The 23,594-nt window shown below is 57.8% G+C and overlaps 1 protein-coding gene across 1 annotated transcript in view; it reads left to right on the forward strand.

The window, feature by feature from the left end:
• Positions 1-384: 384 nt before the first annotated feature.
• The window catches only part of PXDN (peroxidasin), a gene marked incomplete at its 5' end in the record, with an annotated part of 64,548 nt that continues 41,338 nt past the window's right edge, over positions 385-23,594 (forward strand). The window contains one exon of the mRNA XM_079721144.1: positions 385-584. Within this exon, the coding sequence (XP_079577270.1) occupies positions 385-584 (200 nt within the window). The remainder of the gene's footprint in view (positions 585-23,594) is intronic.

A 23,594-nucleotide genomic window follows, 5' to 3' on the forward strand; every position in this document is an offset into this window, starting at 1 on the left:
ACTGCAGCTTGCTAAGCACTGCGAACGTGTGTTATAAAACAACCTCCACCCCTACTGCACACATGTGGAAACGGCGGCTAGGCGAGGCGGAGCAACTTGGCCGAGGCCTCCGGTCGTGGGCGCAGACCTGGGACTGGAACCCGGGGGCCCAACCTGAGCTCCGCACCCGGGGCAGCGCCGCGGCCCGACGCCCGGCAGGAGGTCCTCGCCCCGCCCCGGTCCTTGGGGAGGAGGGGGCGGGCGGGGAGGAGCCACGCGCATGTGCACAGCTGGCGCCCCCCGCCCCCCGCGCGCAGCTGGGACGTGGGCCGTAGCCGGCGGCGGTGGACACGCCGGGCCCTCGCGGTCGGTCGCAGAGTCCGAGCGTCCCGCGCGCCGTGGGCCATGGCCGTGCGCGCCGCGCGCCCCGCGCGCCCCTGCTTGCTGGCGCTCGTGCTGTGCTCGTGCTGGGGGGCACTGGCCGCGGTCGCCTCCAAGCCGGGCAACGGGTGTCCGAGCCGCTGCCTGTGCTTCCGCACCACGGTGCGCTGCATGCATCTGCTGCTGGAGGCCGTGCCCGCCGTGGCGCCGCAGACCTCCATCCTGTGAGTCCGGCGGGGCGCGGGGGATCTGGGCGCGCGGGGAGGCCGGGGGCCGGAGGGAGGGTCGCGCGGCGGCGCCTTTGTCCTCCGTGGCCGGGCGGGGGGCGGACCTGAGCGCAGCGCGCGCCGCCTCCGGAGCCGCCTTTGTTCGGAGCTCGGCATCCCCGAGGGACGGGAAAGTTGTCGGCAGCCGCCGGGGAGAGCCCCCCGCCCTGCCCGGCCCGGTCCTGCTGGCTCCCCTCCTCCGCTCGCCTTCCTCCCCCTCCCGCCCCTGTCCGGCCCCTCTTCTCCCGGGGCCCGGCCTCCCCCTCCCCCTCCCCCCGCTTCCTCTCCTCCCCCTTCCTTTCCCCTCCCCCTCTTCCCCCCTCCTTCTACTCGGCGGTTCCCGCTCCCCGTTTTCCCCTCCTCCCCAAGCGCGGCACCCCTGTCCCGGCTCTGGGGGCGGGGAGCGGCCCTCCCTGGCGCACCCTCCGTGACCTCACGTCCCCGCATCTGCCGGGGCGCCGAGAGCCTCCTGCCCGGGTTGTCCCGGGGCCCGTGGGGCGCACGGTTCTCTGGGGCTTTCTCTGCGCCGTGAGCCTGCCTGGCCGAGTTCCGGGAGGCGCCGCGGTGCGGGTCCCCGAGTTGCGGGGCAGCGCGGGCGGCCCGGGTGTGGATACGGTCGGGGTCCCAGCGGTTTTGCTCCCGGGGCACGTCCCCGCCCTCATCTCCAGCCGGGGCGCGCCCAGGTGGTGCCATCGGAGACCCGGCGCTCGGGTTGGCAGGACGCATCGCGCCCTCGCCGGCCGACCCCCGCCCTCCCTAGAGGATCCCGGCCCCGGATGCCGCCGAGTCTCTGCAGGCCTGTTTGGATGCGTCTCTGATTAGAAATTTTCAAAATCTGTAAAAGCAGCCTGCGTTTCAGGCGCTGACTGTATTCGCGTCCTGCAGCTGCCTCTCTGAATGCCAAAAATAGTTTCCACTTCTCTCGGCTGAGCCAGAGTACTTTGGCACCATGAAGAGCCTGCAAAAGTTGTAAAATTTTGAGTGGACTCTTCAGGAAGTGGGCGGTCAGGGTTCGTACTTTTAAAACAAAGTACACGGACAGCCCACTCTCCTAGTGGCCGCCGGCTCTACTGGCAGCTTCCTTGGGGTCCTCGGCCGGCCTCTCCTCGCAGCCTGGAAACCGCTCCTCCAAGAGGGACAGGCACGGGCTTCCTTCCCGTGTGGAGGGCCGGCCAGCCAGCCGAGGCGGGCCCGCAGGAGGGCATCAGGCTCTGAGGAGGGGGACCGTAACAGGCCAAGTGAGGGTGTCCTGGAGGCACTCATTTAATTCTTCAGTGAGTCAGTGGAAAAAACCTGGACCCTGAAGCCATTTTTCACATCTGGCCAAAGTCTGATACTCGTACTGTGTGTTGCCCTTACATCTTAATGGCTTTTTAAAAAGAACAATATTTTAAAATGTGGTTGTTGTAGAACAGAAATGGAGCCACCAGCCTCCTGCGGGTGGTGAGATTCTCCACAGAACCTCATAGGGTTTTGTAAAACAGCTGAGGGTAGGAAGGGAAAGTGACACAATAAATAGGTAACCCTATTTAGGCAAGATTTCCAGAAATCCTCCTTTTGACTTATGCTTCCGTGGGGTTTTATAGTTTTCAAAGATGTTTTGAAATGACCTGCGTGGTCTTGTTGATTCTGTGAGGGGGCAGGGTGTGCTAAGCTGACCAGATCCCTCACAGAACCAAGCGGATTATCGCCGACATGGACACACACCCAGCTGACAGCCGCGTAGACACAGGCGCAGGGGGAGGAAGCTCCCATCGCCGCCAGTGTAGACCTGGGACGGGAAGAACTGAGTCCTGGTGGGAGGGGGTCCAGCTGGGCGCCCGGAGCTGGGGACACAGAGGGGGGCGGTGATGATGAGAGAGAGACCAGCTCGGGGGCACCGTGTTGCCGCCTGTGGGCTCTGGGGTCCAGTCTGGCACGTTCCTGGGGGACTGCTCGTTGGGGTGCAGTCAGGTCACAAGTTCCACTTGTGCAGAAACGTTCAGTGTTCACTTCCAGCGTTTCTCCCAGGTCTCTGCTCTCGTGCATCTGCTGCTGTTTTCTATTTTTAAAAAATGATTTGGTGGCAACTGGGGACTTAAAAGATGTGAGGGTAAGTGAAGACCCTGGCCCCAGACTTACCTGGGCCGTCCAGCCATCACTTCATCCCTTTGCTTTCGGGACCCTCCCCTCAGCCCCCCCAGAAAGACTGAATGGGAACCACTGGGCACATCAGACTTGTCTCCTGCTCAGGGTGTGTCAGGGTGTGTCCAGGTGGGGCCCGAGAGTGGACTGGTTTGCCTCGTGGTTGGGCTTCAGAAATGATGGTCCGAGAGTGTCCTGTGATTCCGGTTTGACCCTGGAAAGTAGAAAGTGGTGTTCTAGCCGCCCTAGGATCTGGAGTCCTCGGGCTCTGGTGCTGCAGCTGGTCCCTTCACCAGCGGGTGTGGTACTCAGTTCAGCTCAGCTTTTGTAGAAATACTTGTTTAGTTTTTGAGTATTTTACTCTGCTCAGCACTACAGGAGACGTTTGTCACGGTGATGATGAAACAGCTAGCGCTAAACCTAAGCAGTGTGCCGGCCTTACTTGGCCCGCTTCCCGTCCTCCCCTCCGCCGGGACCTCTGGGGACAACACGTTCTACACCTCCCGCCTCATGAGTCCTGGCGAGCCCTCCGCGCCCCACCCCCGACCCCGTCCTTCTCGTCTATGCGGTCGTGGGGTCGCCTCCTTAAAGCTGGCTCCCACCCCATGGTCCAGGCCGCTCCAAAGCCGCCGTCCATGTGACAGGAAGCCCTGGCATTGGAGGGTGCCCGGGGCCGGGGGCTGGTGAGAGCCCCTCCCGTGGGCTCGTGGTCAGCCTGCCAGGCAGCTGTCCCCACATCCCTCGACGTCTGCTGACGCGTGTGTTTGGGCCTGGGCCAGCTTCTGGTTCCCGCCCCTCGGGGTCCTGGGTCCACTGGGATGCTGGGGAGGGAGGCCCTGCAGCCCTGTGATGAGGGCGACTGGCCATCCAGGTGTGCCTGGCCGAGGGGGGCTGCAGGAGGCCAGCCCTGGGCGCCAGCGCCTCTGGTGGTCTGGGAGAGTGACCGCCCGTCTTTGGGGTCATATACCCATACTCGGAGAAGGTCCTGGTGCTCCCTGGGGACTAGCCCCCCAAGGCACAGCGTCTCCCCTTACCAGCCTCCACTGGAGCTCCTGGAAGCTGGCCGACTGGAGGATCCAACTTCCCACCGCTTCCCTGTGCGCCCAGGTGAGGTCTCTGGCCTACAGGTGGCCGGAGGGAGGGAGCGTTCCCGGTCCAGGAGGTGGGCAGGCTGTCAGCTGCACGTTCACGTCCCCTCCCCTGTCTTCCTGGGGTTCAGGGAGTTCCCTCTCCAGCCACCCGTCCTGCGGGGACGCGTTCAGCCCCCGGGGAGGGCTGACCTCTCCTCCGCTGGGTGAGGCTTCACAAGGTCAGCAAAGCAGCCTCTGGCTGTCGGTCTCTGCAGGACACCCGTGCAGGCCACGACAACAGGCTTTAAGCTGAAGCCTGTGGCTTACCTGAAGCGGATTTCTGCTTTTAGACTCCCTGTTGGGATGAAGTCAAAGTCTTCATTCTCACAGCTCAGAGGGACATTTTTCAAGTATCTGAATGTTGGTAATTTATTTTTCCAAAATGGTGGTGGCTACTCTGCCGCGTCCCGAGCCCACAGCTTTAAGAACGCCCAGCGTGCTGTGTGCAGAGAGGAGACCTCGGTGACCCGAGGAAGCTTCCAGAGGCCACCTGGGATGCTGTGTGTGACGTCAGCCATCAGGGAGTGGTCCTGGGTCCGTGCTCAGTTTGGACACAACTTTACATTTGAAAACATGCCTTTGGAAGTTGCATCTGGAAAAACTTCCTTGGAAACTGCAGCCGGGCAGCTAGAAGGCTCCCCCTCCTCTGTGTCATTAGCAAGTCAAGGAAATCGTTGTAAAAAGAAAGCACATCGGGCCCTGTGAATCCGGGGGTAGCTCCGGCTTCGTCCAGGGTGTGGACACCGCAGCCTGGACGCGGTCTCCTCCCCTCTGTGCGTCCCCGGCCGCCTCCTCAGTCCTATGACTCAGCTTCCCTGCCTAGTGACGCCCGGCAGCTGTCGTCGGCTTCCCTTCCGATGGCCTAAGTGCAGGAGATGAGTCTCGGTCACAAGCACGAGTTCTGGGAATCGTGTGAACAGACCCACTGTCTGTCCCCAGCACACCCTGGGCGGCGGGCGGTCATGCCCACCAGGCCTGGGCCTGGCGGCTCCTGGAGCTAGGGACAGGACCTGCCCTGCCGGAGGACGCGTGGCCTGGAAGCGGGGGAGGGCTCCTTGCCTGGGGGAAGGCGGGCATTTTGTTAGAAGAGGTGGCAGGGGGGCAGGCTGGACAGAGGTGTCCACTGCACCCATGACAGGTGCCACGGTCAGGTGTCAACAGAACAGCGACAGAATCCCAGTCTCTGGAGCTGGGCCTGTCATCCGTTTGACGAGTGGGTGAGCGCTGGAAGGTCCGTGCGCCTGTGCTGGTTCCCGCTGGCTGAGTCGGAGGTTCTGTCTTGTTGGCTGGAGATGCCCGCCTCTTTCCTGGGCACTTGCCAACAGGAAGAAGCTGGAGTAGGTGCCGTGGTGAGGGGATGCGGGCCTCGGGGTCCCGGCCGAGCTCTGAGGGCAGCGCCCAGGGCTAGAGTTGGGCCCGGCCTCCCGTCTCCCTCCACCGTGTGCGCTGGCGGGGCGCTGACGGCCTTCAGTGCCCGAGACGTCAGGTCTCTCAACTTAGCATCCGGGTTTAAGGAGCATTTGAATTGTGAGTTTCATGTGCTTTTGGGGGTACACAAGAAAATGCAGTTTGTTTACAAATACAGTTTTGGGTGAATTCAATTTAAACGCAGTTAAACATCACTGAATTTGATGCTTAAGTAGTCAATGTGGACGTTTCGTGTGTTACTATATGTCTCTGCTGGCCGGTAGCTCCCTGGGGTCGGCCTTGGACTTGAACTAGTAACTACGTGTCTCATGTAGCACCTGCACAAAACTCAGCCCACGTGTGTCAGTGGGGTGAGGGAATGCTTTTTGGTGTTTAAAATAACATCATCGATAACTTAGGATCTTTCTAAATTGGTAAGTCCAGTGGTTCATGTTTTCTTTATCTTGAAGTTAATTTTGAAAAATAGAAATCACACATGTTCCTCTCCTGGTCCCTTGGTTTCTCTTCAGATGCTACCAGTCCACAGAAAACTTAGGCAAATCCCGGGATAGCTCAGTCCAACGATGACTCATGTGACTGAATCAAAACTGGCAAAAAGTTTAAGTAAGAATGTGTTAGTTGTTTCAGGACTTAATTCTCAGCTCCCCTTTTCTTGGCTCGGATACAGGGTCAGTTATCCCTGCTAATTTGATCAGTTTCTTTTTTCTGGACACTGTTGCCTTTCTCTCCGAGGGTACGCAGACTGTAGAGAACTTGCCCTGCAGACCCTCGGTGGGCGGTGACCTGACACTGTGTCCCCAGGGCTCTCCTTGGCCTTGTCTGGTTTCCTTCAGCCTCCTTTGAAGGGTGGTTTGTTCAGAGCTGGGTGCCCACCGGACGACCAGCTCATTGAGCAGAGGGATGGTGCCTGCCGGCATCTGGATGCCCAGCCCCAGGGGAGCTCGGGGCGGGCGGCTGGGTGGGTACAGGCTGCTGTCACCCAGCCCATGGAGCTCAGAGGCCCACGAGCGGCCCGCAGGCTCGTCCCCTTCTGTTCTATGGTCAGGTCCGCGGTGGAAGCTTAACCAGTGATGATTCCCTTTTCCGACCTCTGTCTGGATGAATTTTCACCGAGGAAAATAAAAAGCCTCGTGGGGATTCCGCTGACAGGACAGCAGGAGTTCGTGTTCGCGGTGCGCGCCTGGGGGACCATGCTGTGTCCGGTCTGTGCAGCCGTCGCCACAATCAGGATAATGAGTGTCCTCACCCGCGGGGTCCGCGCCCCTGGCAGCCCCTCCTCCCGAGTTCTGCCTCACTGGGCAGGACTGCGTCTGTGTTCACCAGGGGCGCTGGGCTTTGTTCTTTCCTGGAATGTCTTTGTCTGCTTTGCGTATCAGGGTAGACCTTGCCTCCCAGAGGGGGTGTGAGGCGCTGCCTGCTCTCCAGTGCTTGGGGACCGCAGGGGGCACGCGGCTTAGTGCTGCTTAGAGGTCTGCCCCGGCTTCCCAGGGAAGCCCCCGGGCTGGGCTGGGCGTCCTAGGAGGGTTGTAAACTGTGATCTCAAACTCTTCAGTAATCACAGGGCTGTTGGGGACAGTTTCTTCCTGAGTGAGCCCTGGGAACTGGGAGCTCGGCCACGTCGCGCGATCCAGGGACAGCCATCCATCGTGAAGTTCCCCATTATCCTCCTAACGTCTGAAGATCTGTAGGGATGTCAGTTCTCTTGCTCCTGATGTCAGAAAGGCGTGTCTTCTCTCTCGTTTTTTCCTGATCAGTCTGCCCGGAGGTTTTTCCAATGTATTGAACTTTGCAGAAACCCAGCTTTCGGATGCATTGATTTTTCTCTTTGGTTTTTCCTTTCTCTGTTTTGCTGATCTCTGCTCTGATCTTTATTGGCCTCACACGCATGGCTCCGCTGAGCGCTTGACGCTCCAGGGTCCCTGGTGTCCTCTCTCTGTCCCTGGAGCTCCAGCTGTCCTGTCTGCGTCCTGTGGGTTCTCGCTGTCCCTTGGGCAGCAACCTGGGACGGTTCTGTGCTCACCTCCTTCGTTTTCACTCCCTCTGGGATCCTGTCCATTGCTGACCCATGCACAGTATCTTGAAAACAGTTGTTTCATGTATTTTGTCAGCTTTTTGCTTGTTTCAGACAGGGGAGGAAGTCTGGCCCCTGTTATCCCATCTTTTTTTGTAACTTTGTAAAACCTTCATTAAATTCTTCTGCAACTTTATAACAGTGTGGCTTATAAAGAAAGTAACAAATAGAATAATGCTTTCACAGGCCCCAAGTCCTGATTTAAAAAAACTAAAAATTGTCCAACCCGCTGTCCTCCATTTGCCTTTGGAAGGCTGTTGTATCGGGCAGGGGAGTTCAACTGCAGCTGCATAATAAATGGTCGCAGGGTCTCGGCGGATTAAAACAGTGTGAGTTCCTACTTCCCTCACACAGAATCCAGGGCAGATGTCCTTGCTGGGCAGCTGTCCCTGGGGCTCTGCTCTCAGCCCGGGGCCTGCAGACCCCGGCCAGCAGGGCAGTGGCCTGGGTGCTGGGCTGATCTGTGCGGGACGTGCCGCGCCCTTCACCCACCTGTGGCTGCGGCTGCTTCTGACGCCAAAGGCAGAGCTGGGTAGTTGTGACCTGACAGTACATTTCCTCTCTGGCCCTTTAAGGTAACGGCGCTCTACCAGTGACCTGGGGACCCAGGCTCTGTCCACCCTGTAGCTCTGCTGTCCTGGTCCCCGGCCCTCCAGGCTGTCAGGGAAGCGGAGTGGGGCGTGAGCAAGAGGAGGGTCCAGGGCTTCGACTGCCCCGCGGGGACACGTCACTTGTGCTCACATTGCCTAGGGGGCACCAGTCCCCTGTCCCCACCTGGTGCCTGGCGGGCTCTGGCACGTTGTTTAGGGCCTTCCCAGGAAGGGAAACTGCTTTGGGAGTGTCGGACGTGCTGGACGGGCGGTGCCTGGCTGCCGTGCTGCCTTCACTGTGTCCTTTCCAGGCGCTGCTGTGGCATGTGGGCACCTCTGGCCCTTCATGTGCAGGACAGAGAGGGCTGCGAGGTGTCGGCCCTGCTTCCCGTGTCCTGGGCCGTGTGGTGGCTCCCTGCTCCAGCCCCCCGTTAGTTTCGGTCCCACTGTGGGCTGTAACAGGGCCCATCATGGGTAAATAGAGGTTAAAAACTAGAACCCCCTTCTTCTAACAAGAATTTTGTTCATTCCTCCTCAGCAGAGAGCTGCCCCGTGTAATTATGGCAGGTGTTGAACAGCCTGTGGTGGTAACCCGTAGATCACAGCCGGATTTCTTAGAAGCCAAACGCTTGACTCAGGATATTCTGCCAGGACGAGGCATATTTGGATTTACGCTGTTTTTTTGGAAATTTGCAGGCTGCCTTCTCTCAGGCCCTGCAGGGGTGGTCATCGTGGGTGGAGTTTGGCTGGAGGTACAGCCTTTCCGCCCGGGCCGGGGGTTAGCGGGCCGGGGCGGGGCGGGGGTGGGGGCAGCATCTCCCCCGCAGCTGCGAGCAGGAGGTTGGGGAACCTGCCCCTTCACCCACTCCAGTGCCCTGTCCTGTTTACTCGTCTGTTACAACATGGTTTTAAATATTTTTCTGCAAGCCGTACGTGTTCATGGTAGAAAAATGTGAAAATACAAATAAAAACACCATAATAAATGACTCACATTCCTATTATTAGGGGAAACTGTTAGCCTGCCAGGCTTTCCCTCAGGTACACAAACAGTCATGTGAGCACACATGGACGTGGAATCACTGGCGTGTCTGCATGTCTTTCTGTGTCCGCCGCTCTATCTGTCCATCAGCCATCTACGTCTGCTGTGTTCTGTGCATCATCTAGCATCTGTGCATCTATGGACCTATCTCTCTATCTCTGTGTCTATGTGTTATCTCTCTGTATCTGCCCACCTCCCTACCTACCCGTCTACCTGTTTCCAGACATTGGGAGGGAACGTGTCCTGCTCTCTATGCCCTCTGCATGCTATGAAGCCTGCCCGCCCACGGTAGCCATGTATGTGTCTGCAGTGATTAGAGGTCTGCACCATCATTGTTGATGGCCACATAGTATTTATTTTTGGGGATTGCCAACTTTGCTGAATCAAATTCTCATCATGGGTCATTTCTTTGTTTACACTTTCCTGCTATGCTACTGTAAACCATACCTCTGAATGCCTTTGTGTACATTTTGGGGATTATTCGCCTTGATTACGTGTCTGTAATCTGCAGGCTTGCTCTGCACCAGGGTCTGTGCTTTGTGGACTTTTCCTGTTCCGTGTTCTTCCTGGACATTGTCCGTGTTTTCCCGAGGACAGCTGTCCCCCCTTCGCTCAGCATTGTTTGCCCACCTGCCGCAGAACTAACTCACCCACGCCAGGCCGAGGTGCATGCCCACAGAGGGAGGTGGCTTGCGGGACGCGGGGCGCACGGCCCCGAGGGCGCCTCTCACACCTGACCGTGGAGACATGGCACGCGCACCTGTGCGCCCTCACTCGGTAGCCGCACTTTGATGGTGGTCCTGGGTTTTCTCTCTGGAGGCTTTGATGCCAGCACATCCTGAGGACTGTGCCAGCTCCTGTGTGGGCCCTTCCCCAGGCTGCAGCGCAGCCTGGCTTATGTTGGGTTCCGGCCACCCCGTCTGTGGCCAGTTTCCTGTGTGGTCTCTGCCCTGTGGTTGGATGTCCCCGCTGGGCCCTGAGATCTGAGGCGGGAGGGGCTGGGAGAGCCCCAGCTCAGCACCATCTCTGTCACCGGAGGCGAAGTTTAAGGTTGATTCTCGTTATTCGCAGGGTTGTGTTCTACACAGTCTCTGCGAATTCTGAGTTAGTGACCCGGGACCCTTGCTTCCAAGAGACACCGGGTGAGGGTCCAGCCCGGCGCAGGCCACATCGTTGCTGTCGTCCATCGATTGATGCGCAGCCCGGTTTTGTGAGCTTCTGTTTACAGATGCCTTACTTAACGTCTGTTGTTGCTTCATCAACGTGGAGCTCAGGGCAGCACAGACTCATGCCTGGAGGAAGCTGATCCCACACACACGTGTTTTCCCCATGACCGTACAGCCCGTCGCCACCACACTTGGGGCGATTTTAAACAGCAGAGTCACCGACAAAGGCACAAAAATGCGAACAACATGGCACCAAGTAGACCCTGAGAAGGACACTAATCCACATCATCGTCATCTCTGTGCCCGTCCTCCATGGCGACAGAGACGCCACAAGGATCGACTCTGGGATCACAGGTAGACTTCAGCAAGTGGGCAAATTCTCAAATCTGGAATCCGTGAACGATGGGGCGGGACAGCGTCCTCCTGTTTTCCAGGTGGAGATGCTGTGACCTCAGGGCGTGGGGACTCGGGAGGGGCCTTGTCGCGCTGCCTGCCCCGCCAAGTCCCCCCTTGCTCACCCCAGACCTTCCCCGGGGTGGGGTCTCGGGCTTTACGTGGTTGGTTAAGAGCAGGGCAGTTCCCTCCAGAGTAGCAGGACACTTCTAACCTTTAGCAGTCTCCACCTAGTCTTCTCTGGGGAGAAAGTATCTTGCCTTTGAGGTTCTATCAAGTTCAAAGTCGTTAATTATTATTTGCGACATACCAGGAGGAACCTCCTCCCTGGAGACACTGCAGGCCAGGTGCCGGGCGTGGAAATGGACAAGGCTGCCTTGGGTTTGGCCAAGCTGTGGTCTCCTGGGCAGGGAGAAGGAGCCAGTAAGAGCCACGGTGTTAATGACGGAGGCTGACCTTGTGGGCGATGCCCGTCCCACTGAGGGGGAAGGAGAGCTCGTCCAGCCAGGCTGCATGCAGCTCTGGGTGTGCTCGGCCCCGGCCAGGGCGCTGGTTCCCAGCTTTCCCGATGTGCACCCCTGGGCAGGGTTCTTGCCCCTTGAAGCCTCGGTTTCCCACCTGCAGGGGCGTCCTGGGCATGAGGAAGGGGATGCACGTGTAACTCCTGACACAGCCTGCCTGGTCGAGGCTCTGCTGGGGAAGCTATTGTTATCATCACATCTGGGTTTATTGACCCTGCGGACGTGAACCAGAGGAGTCCAGAGGAGGGAAGACAGGCAGCGGGAGAGAACTAGGACGCTGGGGCTCCTTTAACTGAAGCAGATACTTGCGATGCAAACAGGAAATACCACCAGGCTAGTTTTCAGCGCATATTAGATAGGCGTTCTCTCTCCCAGGCCAAACCCAAGTGTTTAAGAAGCATCTAAACTCCCCTTGTGATGCAGCACCCAGAAGGTGCCTTTCACGGGACCCAGGAAACGTTCCGTAATTGTGAGTTCCTGCCTTTCCCAGCTTTTCTAAAATGCCATTCCTGCCAGATCTAATGTTAATTATTTGCTAAGAATTAAGGACGTGAATGGAAATTCAGAGTAAAGATGGGAAGATTTTGCCCCTGCAATGTTTGGATTGATATGTTCCCTTTCTGTGGGGAAAAGTGAGGCCAGCACAGCCCTCAGGCAGGAGATTTCTTTACTCAGAAAGAAACGAGATTGCAGACAAATGCGAGAGAGGGAGCCGTTCACCCGAGGAATGCGGGCTGCACTCATCTGCAGCGCTGGTTAAATTTATGCTTCTTTTCCTGGTCACAGCTTCCTTTAGGGGAAGAGCCTAGATTAAACTTGTCACTTCCTGGAGTGAAACAATATTTCTAAAAATCCATAACCAGCTAAGCAGCACTTTAACTTTTAAAAATAGCAATTAAAGTGGATGCAGTTAGTCATCGTTGTTACTTATTCAGACATGTGGGATGTTTGTATTGGCATGGCAACGGGTGGCCAAATATTAATCCTGAGCATTTGTTTTCTTGTGCATGTTATTTTGATGTGTGATTTTCTTAGGTCAATGCCTGTGTCACCCCTTCCATCCACTCACCCACGCATCTCTCCACCCATCCATCCATCCATCTGCCGTTCCACCCATCCATCCATCCATCTGCCCCTCCATCTGTCCATCCATCCATCCGCCCTTCCATCTGTCCATCCATCCGTCCATCTGTCTGTCCATCCATCCGTCCAGCCATCCATCTGCCTTTCCATCTGTCCATCCATTCATCCATTCATGCATCTATCCTTCCATAACCACCTATGCCTTCATCCATTCATCCATCCATCCATCTGCCCGTCTGTGTGTCCGTCCCCTCCCCACCCCCCTTCTGGTGTCCTTGGTAAGTGTCAGGCACTGATGCTGAGATGCGTAGACCCCACTGCCATGAGGCAGAGTCTGTGGTGTAGGCTGTGCGCCTCTATCCTGACACAGACCTGTCCCCAGTCCGTCCCACCCCCGTGGTTCAGGGGTGGGGTTGGAAGCCCAGCAAGGGGAGGGGGTGGTTATAGAAAGGAGGTCGCCTGGGAAGAACTTTCTCAGACCCAAGCCTCTTTCCTCCTAAACTCAGAACGCACTGGCTTTAAAATCCAACTTCCTCGTTATTTTCCCTAGTCTTAGAGAAGCCTTCTTCTCATTCTTCTGTGGTTTCTCAGAGTTCCGTGTCTAGCAGCCTTTCTCAGCTGGGTTGTGAGAGAAGGAAACCCAACAGAAAATGATTGGAGTGATTATTTTCTCAGTTCTTTCAAGGATCCTGCTGGACTAGTACCTGGGTGCTGGAGATAACCCAGTGCATTACATATGGTGGGCGCTGCATTAAGGCTTCTCGATTTCTCACTGGAGAAGGACTGTGAGACCATAAGAAGTCTGGACATCAGGGCACAGGGAGAGGACTGCGCCAGCATCCCTGCCAAGGAGAGGCCGGTGAGGCGGGTCAGGCTGGCAACGTGGGATCCCCTTAATGAAAGTGAAGAGGACATTTCAGGAGGGACCACCTCGGCTAAGGTCTACCTTTACTCCCTTCACAAGGTTCCATTTCGTGTCCCCTCCCCTCAGAACCTTTCCTGAGGGTTCACCTCTGACGCATCCATTTTAAGTTCCTTGGGGTTTATTATTTGCCCCCCACTTCTTTTGTCCTGGTTGATGAAACGATATGACTTACGCCCTAGAAATGTGTTCTCATTCAGTAATTAACTGGGCTTGCATGTCCCGTCTTCCTGAAAACTCAAGATCTGTGTATGTGGGAAGCCTCCTAGGTTAGATGCTCCCGGAGCGTCTTGGTGAAGGGTAACTATTTGGTATCAGTATTTGTTGATTCTGTTTTTGATCCATTTCCTCCGTGATGGTAACTACAACGCAGTCTGATTTGAGGCTGTTAGAAGAGCAACAGGCAAAAATCATTCTGTTTGCTAGAGCCTGAAATCTACTTCCTGGGCTTGGTTTCTGCTGGGTTCTGTGACTGTCCGCTTGCCAGTTGGCTAAGTCTTGGAAGAGCGCCCAATGGGATAACATGATTTATCCGTTTATTTTGCTGAACTCAAAGAGTAAGCTCTGTCTGTCTCTGTAAGAACAAACTCAGCCCGTTCAATTGTGTAAATTATAATATTTGTTGTAACAAGTAGGGTACATCTCAGTACGCCTGGGTGTCTGTGATGGTTAGTTTTATGTGTCAACTTGGCTGGGACACAGTGCCCAGATATTCGGTCAGACGTTATTCCAGAGGTTTCTGTGGAGGTGTTTTCAGAGGAGATGAACACTGAAGTCAGTAGGTGAGCAGGTGGCAGGTGGCCCTCCACAGCGCAGGTGGGCCTCCTCCCATCAGGGGAAGGACTTAGGACAGTGAAAGCAGGACGGCCCTGGGGTCAGATGGCGGCCCTTCCCTGGGGATCCATCCTGCAGGCTCACCTGCACATTGTGGACCTGCCGGCCTCCACAATAAGTCTTTCCTTAACAGAAACCAATCTCAGTCTCTCTCTGTACATGCACGCGCGTGCGCGCGCACACACACACACACACACGCACATACACGTCCTGTTGGTTCTGTTTCTCCAGGGAACCCTGACTGATGCCGGTCCATGTCGCGTGTCACGTGACCCTGGTTCTCCCAGCCATAGCTGGTTGGATCAGGTGGACACCAGATCAAAGACAGTCAGTCCACGTGCTGGCCAGTTACTTGTGCTCAGGCTTAGCTCAGACAGATGTCTCTCTGGGGAACAGGAACTAGAAAATACTAAGGGAATAAAGAGCCAGCAGTGGAGCTGAGGCTGGCAGGCTGTGCTGGGAGGTCCAGGGCAGCCATAAAAGCCCGTTTGAGGCTCCGAGCTCCAAGGAAGCAGAGAGGGCAGAGGTGAGGCAGGGGGGAGGCTGGAGCGTGGACACCTGGACACCTGGACACCTGGACGCCCGTGAGGCACCTCTGGCCCGGGAGAGAGACTCTCAGAGAAGGGCCAGTGGGTGTGGCGCCTCTGTTCCTGTTCGAGGCTGCAAGTTGTTGAATGAGTTTTTATTGCTTGAGCCCAAAACTTGATTACTTTGTTTAAAATTACAGTTAACAGGGCTTCCCTGGTGGCGCAGTGGTTGAGAGTCCGCCTGCCGATGCAGGGGAAACGGGTTCGTGCCCCGGTCTGGGAAGATCCCACATGCCGCGGAGCGGCTGGGCCCGTGAGCCATGGCCGCTGGGTCTGTGCGTCCGGAGCCTGTGCTCCGCAACGGGAGAGGCCACAACAGTGGGAGGCCCACATACCGCAAAAAAAAAAAATAAAAATAAAATAAAATAAAATTACAGTTAACAAGGACAGGAAAAAACCCACCTTTTAGTTATGTGCTATTATATAAGCGTGATTTAGATTTTCATTTCGTTCATTTAAGATTTTTTAACACAGTAAGGAAAATACTTTCTATCCTGCATCCCATAACCCTTGGGCATAGAAACTTTGTCTCTTCCCAGGGCGTCTGTGGACCTACTTCTGTATCACTGATCCCCTGGCCCTCCACGAGGAGGACACCTGTGTGCCTCTGAGCACCCTGCCCCTCCCTCCACCTGTCCCATCTGCTTCTCCGTCTGTGAGCTTTCCTCTGTGCCCAGATCACGTGGGTGATCCAGGGGTGGTGTCAGCGGGTCCCTGTGTGCCGCTCCCCGCTCACCCCGAGGTGGCCATCTTCCAGGCACATGGTCTCCGTCCTGACTCACTGGGCATCTGGTTTCCAGGTGAGGCCACAGCACGGCTGTGGGCTGATGTCTGTGCCCGGCAGGTGGCAGTTCAGGGGCGGAGCCAGGACCGGGCGGCAGGTGGCAGCTGTGGACATGCTGGGCCGCCGGTGCCCGTCCTTTTAGTCTGAGCAGCCCTGCAGGGCGCGGGGTCGGGGCCAGTGCGTGTGGATGGTGCCTTGAGCGCGTGCGGAGCCAGGGAGAGACCAGGCCCTTCAGCAGGTGCTTTGGCCTCTCTTCTGGTGGTTCCTGATCTGCCCGTCCAGCCGGGCTGCTGTTCTAATTCTGTGATTCCTTCTGCATGAGACTCCGCTGTAAACAGGACTTGCCCACATCAGCAGTTTCACCGTCAGGTAAATGAGGCGCGTCTCCAGAGCTGGCCTGTGGAGTCTTCCCCGTGGGGTACAGCATCCCTTCTTCTTGCTGCTGTGGTTTCCCGTCAGGAAAGCCACTGGGACTGGTTGCATCCACTTGCCGCGGCTCAAAGTGTTTGTGCTGATCCGGGGGCATCGGACCTGGGAATGCGCTGTGGACTCCACGCTGGGTAGAGACCTGCTGGGGGATGGGCAGTGGGAGGGAAGTCTCACACGGCCGGGTTTCTAGACACGGACTTGGGATGGCTTTGGCGCCCCAGATATAGACGCTGTGCTGAAATCACACAGGTCTTTCCAGCCGCACCTGCATCGTCACCAGGTGGAAACTGGGGCTTGCTGGGTGCTGCTCTGATGTCTTCAGGTCACACTGATGGGGGCTGGTGGGACTGTGCCTGGGGAAGGGCGGTCTCGGGGACACGCCTTTGGGGCAGAGGATGAGGCCCCGGGCCCCCCTGTGGGCTGCCCAGGTGGGCTGTGTGGTTTCAAGCCAGTTAACTGCCTTCTCTGAAGCTCTCCTCTGAGTGTGAGATGAAGGCTCACCGCGCACGCCAGCGGGAGGTGGCCCGTCCCTTTCCGGGGCTGCCGCGCACTCGGCCCGCCTGTGACCTGTGCCGCCCGCCGCCCGCTGCCGCTGCTCTGGTCCTGTCCCCGGCCCATGTCCTGCTTCGCTGGTCTCAGTTCATGTGGTCCTCGCAGGAGAGGCAGGGACATCACCCCCTTACCCTGCAGATGAGCAAACCGAGGAAGGATCAGAGACGTCAAGGCATTTGTCCAGGATTGCACAGCCAGGGAAGGGCAGAGCAGGGATTTGAATCTGGACCTGCCTGGTGCCCGACTCGGAAACTGATCCACCTACGCAGAGCAGCTCTCGGGGCGCCCTGGCCTGGAGGAGGTGTGTCTGTGGACACACGTGGGCACACATGGCACCGATTGCTCCCGTGTCCCACGTGAGACCTGGACGGAAGGCTTTCGGGGCCCCTTGGATGGGCGCAAGGCTCACGGTGGCTGCTCAGGGCGAGACCAGGGCCCAGGCCCGTGTCTTCACCCCTGCACCCCCTCGGGCTTCCACAGGCTGGAGCGCGAAGCTGGGCTCGGCGGAGACCCCGAGACCCCTTGCGGCGGACAAGGGAGCTGCGGTGTTGCAGAGACCCCGCCCACGCCGGGCCGTGTTCCTCCGGCGCGGAGACGCGCCCACCTGCTCCTGGTCTCCGGCAGAAGCGGGCGCTCCGTTCCCCACGCCGGGGCCGGTTCTGCTGGTGTGTGCGCTGCTCCCTGGGCTGTTGCTCACTAGGAGGGCGTCAGGCCCCTGTGTTTTCAGTGACGCGCCGCGCTGGGCAGAACGGATTTCACGCTCGTCCAGGCTGCTCTTTCGGCTCCTCGTTCGCTTGAGAGACAGAGGGGGGCCTTTTCCCCTAATTGCACTGCTGTCTTCGGCTTTGCCCCCTGCACGGGGGCTTCCTGGGATGCAGTGAAAGCGCCTTGTGAGAGAGAAGTCTTTGGTACACAGTTATGGCCATTTTTTGGTCTGGAAAGCAAGAAAAACACTGATTTCATTTTTTAAACAGCCATGGGAGAAGTTTGGGCATTTTTCCCAGAGGACACAGCCTGCAGTGCGTGAACCAGTAGATACATTTTGTTCATTTGTGAGGCGGTGCAAGGGCCGGGGGGGAAGGCTTTACGTTTGCACGTGGCCCGGAACGATGCTCCTGACGAGGAGGCCCAGGAACAGTCAATCTTCTGGGACGGTGGGCAGACACCTGCCACCGCACCCTTGTCCAGACGCGGGGCCGAGGCCGGGAGCAGCCAGCGCCTGCATTTGCTATCCTTTGAACTCTGCGTTTTTCATTTTTAAAGAGTTGAAGGCAGAAGAGTAGTGCTTCCTGATGTCTTTTGAGTTTCAAACCTCAGTGCGTGGTCACAGCTGTGCATGATCAGAGCAGGTCCCTGGCTTTGGCACCGCCTTCGGCTGCGTAGCCGTGACAACGGAGTGGAGGGGTTGCCATGGAGACCGCGTGGGCCGAATCCCACCATCTTTCTGCCCGGCCTTTTAGGGGACTGGGGGCACTGCCTGGGCCCACGTGGCTGGTCTCGGAGCACAGCCAGGTGCACCTTCCTCTGGGACCTTCCCCGGTTCTGGGAGGGGAGGGATGGGATCTGGGCTGGAGTTGGGCCGCTCGAGTGCTCCCTGGGGGCCCGGCGATGGTGACACCAAGGAGATTCTTAACAAATGACCCAGCGGTCCGAGTGCAGTGGCAAGGCGATGAACCGGATGGTCCTCGAATGAGCAGCCTCCTCCCTTCTGACTCCTGGTGGGCTGGAGAGGTTGCAGGGGCAGTGCATCTCTTGAACGCTTTTTGCTGAGGGCTGTCCCCAGAGCACCCCCCCAACCCCCAGCACTGACCTGCCCTCGGTTGTCAGCAGCAGTGATGCAGTGATGTTTTCAGGGTGACGGACACGTTGGCTGTTCCGTGGTCTGTGCGGGCCATCAGGTGGAAACCAGGGTCCTCTCCGAGGTGGGAGCTCACTTCTCACTCCCAGTTGCCAAAACACTCTAAGCTCTTCCTCGCTTCTCTTTCTAGCTGTACGAAACCTAAAACCAAAACCGGAGTAAACGCTTTTCCATGTGTGCTTCCTTTGGATGAATCAATACCTTGGTTTATTTCCCAAAGTCCATTTTCTTTTGAAGTAGTTTTCTGTCCTGGGCTTTGAACCATTCAGTGTTTTAAAAATTCTCTATCAGGAGAAAACAATGGCTTATTTTTGCCTTCCCTTTATTCATACACATGACTCAGTGAAGCAGACTTTACCGAGTTGATCAGAAGGTTGTGGAAGAGTTGACCTAACTCAGGTCCCGCCTTCAGGACGCTGAGCTGGGGTGGCGGGTTGAGGGCCCAGCAGAGTTTGGACGCTGCTGTCCCTTGGAGGGCGTCCCCCGCCCCGTGTGAAGGGCTGCCGACCCCCGAGCCGTGTTTTAGTCCCCCCTCCCCAGGAGTGGGAGGCGGCCGCGCAGGAGGACCCGCTGGCTGGGAGACGGCGGCAGCTCGGCCCGTCGCGGGTCCGTCCGTCAGCAGCACTGAGGGAGCCCCTCCAAGCAGGTTCCATGCTCTGGAGCCAAGAGATGGGCCCCTGGTTCCACGTGCTTACATCCTGGAAGGGGAGACGACAGAAAAATGAAACACTTAGCAAACTGTGTCGCAAGCACCCACGTCCCTCCGCTGTCCGTGTGGCCTTTTTCTGGGATCTGAGGTTCTGGAGGAAGAGCAGACGCAGCAGGAAACTCAGAGCTGCTCCTGGAGAATTAAGGACTCGCCCCTCGGTCTCCCCCGGCACCCCCGGCGCCCAGGGGCCTGCACGTTACCCACCTCCTGGGAGGGCTCCAGAGGGAAGTCCTCTAGGTGATGGTCAGCAGAGACCCCGACGCCCGCTCCCCTCGACGGGAGCGCCAGCCCTCGGGGGCGGGGGGCACGATTCCGCCGGGGCGCCTCTCCCTGCGCCCCGAGGCTCCTGTGTGGGGGAGGGCCCGCCTGTTCTCGGTGGCCTGGACGTCATCCGAAGAAGCCAGGCTCGGAGTGCCGTCTGCACAGCTGATCGCACAAGGGCCGCTCTGTCACCGATAAATCCAGGCGCTTTCCTGGCAACTGGGCCTTGCTGCCACATCGGACGACATAACGTTTTCTGTGTTTTACAGAAGTCCACAACACAGTGGGAGGAAAAAGCAGACCCGGCAACCTGGCCTTTTGCCACGGTGGCAGGTCAACCGCTGACCTCTGTGACTCTTCTGAGCTCGTCCCTTCAGGTCGCCTGTGGGTCACCTCGTGCCACAGCAAGAAAGACGAGGGGCAGGACCTGGGCAGCCAGGACTTTCTGGTCTCTGATGGCTCCACTCCTGAAAGTGAAGCGGTTTTTAATAGGTGTGGGGCTGAGGGTTGTGTCCTGGGGCCTCACAGGCAGCCAGGACGCGTGGTCACCCTGGGCCCTCGGGAGGGATGGGCTGTCACATTGTTGCAGTGGACGCTGGACCATCCGGTGTCCGAGAGCGTCCTGCACATGCAGAGACGGAGTGTCCAGGCCCTGGGTCCCACTGGAGCAGGGCTGTCCCCCTGGGATGGGTGCAAGTGCGGGTTCTGTCACTGTCCCTCGTCCAGAATACCTGGCCCTGTGTGGCCTCTCCCCAACCTCTGACCAAGACCCACGTGCTCTTCACCATCAGACGCTGCTTTTTCCTTTGCTGACCTACATTTCTGTTTTTGGGTTTTTGTTTTGTTTTTTAATTAATTATTTTTTTATATTTATTTGGCTGCATCGGGTCTTAGTTGCGGCGTGCGGGCTTCTCTCTATCTATGGCACGCGGGCTCAGTAGTTGTGGCGCACAGGCTTAGTTGCCCCGCGGCACGTGGGATCTTAGTTACCTGATCATGGATCGAACCCACGTCCCCTGCATTGGAAGGCGGATTCTTAACCGTTGGACCACCAGGAAGTCCCTGTTTGTTTGTTTGTTTTAATTTCAGTAATTTGAGTGAAGAAGGAGAGTGTGTGCCTATGACACCTGTAGGTGATGCACTCCTGGGAGGATTAATGAGTCCTTGATACAAATCAGGGTCCAGGGAGGCCTCGGAGGCCGGAAGGATGCACTTGGATGGACAGGATGAAGTTCTATAACTGCTTGCCCGAATCACACGCTGAAGCCCTGCCATTGCCTACAGGGAGGGGGGAGCACCCACGCAGAGCCAGTCACGAGACCTGTGCTCGGGAGGTACACCTACGTGCCCAGTGTTTGTGAGGACCCTTGTGAGAAGCTTTGCCTGTGTCTTAGCATCGGTAAAGCTTCACTTCTCCCGGGCTGTGTGCCGAGGGCTCTTTGGAGCTGATGATCTTGTGCTTGATCAGGCTGTCTCTGCACTGGCGGCTGGGATACTCTGAGCCAGACCTGCATCCCGCCGCCAGCATCTGCTTCTCCATTTGTCCTGTTTCCTTTCCCCCTCATTCCTTTAGCTATTTCTTCTATTGTTTTATGGGTACTTTTTCATGCTGCTCAAGTTTTTTGTGAAAGGAGGAAGAGCTGAAAACCAATAAAAATACATGTATCATAGTGTATCAACATTCTGTGATTTCTAGCCGTGACCCCTGTTTTTTCAAAGCTACTCAGTAAATACTGAATTGGGTTAAATTATATATATACACACACACATATATATTTTTAAATTTATTTATTTATTTATTTATTTTGGCTGCATTGGGTCTTCGTTGCTGCGCGCAGGCTTTCTCTAGTTGTGGCGAGTGGGGACTACTCTTCGTTGCGGTGCGCAGGCTTCTCACTGCGGTGGCTTCTCTTGTTGCAGAGCACGGGCTTCACTAGTTGCTGCATGCAGGCTCAGTAGTTGTGGTTCGCGGGCTCTAGAGCTCAGGCTCAGTAGTTGTGGCACACGGGCTTAGTTGCTCCGTGGCACGTGGGATATTCCCGGACCAGGGCTTGAACCCGTGTCCCCTGCATTGGCAGGTGGATTCTTAACCGCTGAGCCACCAGGGAAGCCCTGAGTTAAATTATATTTTAAAAATCAGCAGCTTCAGTACTAAATTTTGCGGGGAAACTGAAAGTGAGTCCTGTGGCTAAGTGTCATGCACGTGGTTGAACCCAACTCTGCAGTGAAGCGGGTGATGCCAGAAACGCCTGACCCATCATTTTCCTACCTGGAGACACAGCTCCCATCGAGGGGGTGACATTCAGGCTCTCTCTCCTTCCTGGGGCCTGGGACAAGGGCATTGGTTCCTGAGCCTGCACGTCCCTTGGAGGAGAGAAGCACTGACCTTGGGGAGGCCACCCTTTTAGGGGGAGCGGTGGGCGAGTATTAGGGTGACCAGAGGTGGCATTACCCATCCTTCAAGCCTGCTCCCTGCAGACACTGCTCTGGGGTCGCCCGGAAGGAGGGGCGTCGGGCCTTGCCTTCCTAGCATAGCTGGCGGGAATAGGCAGGGTGAGGTCCGGTCCCACTGACATCTGCGCTGCTCAGACCCGGCCTGGGAGACCCCATGCTCGGGCGCCGTGTTTATGACGGATGCACCCGAGTCAGCCCTTAGGGATGTGGCTGGCGAGGGCTCCAAGTGCCTAGGCAGGTGGAGGTGAGCGTGGGAAGTGTGATGCGTGTGCCTGCCGCTGGGCCGTCAGGACTGTCACCGGACCGCCTGCTGTCACTTTACTCCTCCAGGCCCCTCCCTCAGTGGTGGCCACGCCTCCGCCTGGGCCTCCCCCGTCGACTCTGTCCCTCCCTGCCACTGTGCACAGCCTGCCCCTGTGCACAGCCTGCCCTTGACCTTCTCCTGCTCGCGGGCTGCCCCAGCCCCTGGGCTCGGGGGCTCCTGCCCGCCTTGTCTGGACGGTGCAGTCGCCCTTGGGCTGCTTTGTGCCCCGTCTCCAGCCTCCTGGAGCCTTCGCCGCTCAGCCTCCTGCTGGGAGCAGAGGATGAAAGGCAGTGCCCGGGCCTGGTGCCCACAGGCCACCCGCTCCCGTGCGACGCCGGGCAGGTTCTGAGGCTGGGCTCCCACAGCGCGTGGCGTGTGGGGACCACGTGTGTTTATGGAAGTGATGGGCACCTAGCAAGCCCAGAGATGTCAGGTGTCATGACGCCTGTTTATCCTTCGGCCCAGCCACGCCTTTCTAGGAATCGATTCTGTGAATACCTCAGCGACAGTGTGAGTCGATGGGTCCAGAGAGCCAGTCCCGGGCACTGCCCATGACGGCTCGGAGCGGCCCTCCCAGGTGGCCCGAGCACAGGCCGCGGTCGCTGCCCGGAAGGAGGTGCGGGCGTGTCCACACAAGGCTGCGGGAGGCTCCGCAGTTTATCCCGGGACGAAAAGTGTGTTCACAGTGAGCTGCCTTTTGTGCAAGAAAAGGAGGGAAATAGACACACGTTCTATCTGCTTCGATTTTCCAAAGGAAACAGTGGAAGGGTGAGGTAGAGTCACCCCGAAGGGCGCCCGGGGAGGAGGGCAAGCTGTGGGGGGGGCAGGGGTGTGGCCTCCAGACGCACCTCGTTGAACAGTTAATTACTTATTAGTGATAACACTTTGGAACCGTTTATGTGTTGCAGAAAATGGAAACGAAAGTTCAACCTGGCTATGATGCACTGTGCGGGCCACGTGGACGTGGAGGTGCACGTGGCTGCCATGAAAGGCCCCTCACCCCGTGCTGGCAGTGGGCTGGGCACAGGTGCCCCTCTGCACGGTCCACTTAGAGGTCTGCAGGCTGCCCATGGGCCTGAAGCATTAGGAGGGGTGGACGGGGCCCACGGGAAAGGCCGCCGTGATCCCGGTCGGGAGTTCTGTTACAGCGGTGGGAGCAGTGGGCTGGGCAGTCGTGGACGGCGTCCAGTCCAAGAGTGAGGTCGGGTTTGCAGACACGGCCGGGCCTGGCCGAGCATTGGTGGCAGAGGAAGAGGAGGAGGTGGACTTGATGTTGCGCCTTGTCTGGAAAGTGGACGGGCCTGGCGCTGCGCTCGGATCCGGGCATGAGGGGGCCTTGAAGGACCAGGGCGACGCTCTTGGGGGACAGAGCCAGACGCTGACGAGGCCACCTTAGCCCTCTGAAGCGGAGAAGAAAGCGGGGACTGCGGGGAGCGTTAGGGTCCCCAGGGGCGCGGCCCCGTCTACCCCCCACGCCCTCCCCTTCCCAGCTCCCCCCCGAGGGGGCCGCACGCTCTGCTCTGAAAATGAACGTAAATTACTCTTTATTAGAAAACAAGCCTGTCTGTGCAGGGGAGATGGGGTCCTGGGGGAGCATGCTGCTGGGCAACAGGGCCTCCAAAGAGAGCGAACCCGGGTGAGGGTCCGGCGCTGACCGTGTGCCTGGGTCCCGAGGACTTGACCCGGAGCGAGGAAGCAAACGCCCGAAGGCAGTGCATGGCCCTCGCTG

The sequence above is a fragment of the Hyperoodon ampullatus genome (genome assembly GCF_949752795.1).
Source record: "Hyperoodon ampullatus genome assembly, chromosome: 15".
NCBI lineage: Eukaryota > Metazoa > Chordata > Mammalia > Artiodactyla > Ziphiidae > Hyperoodon > Hyperoodon ampullatus.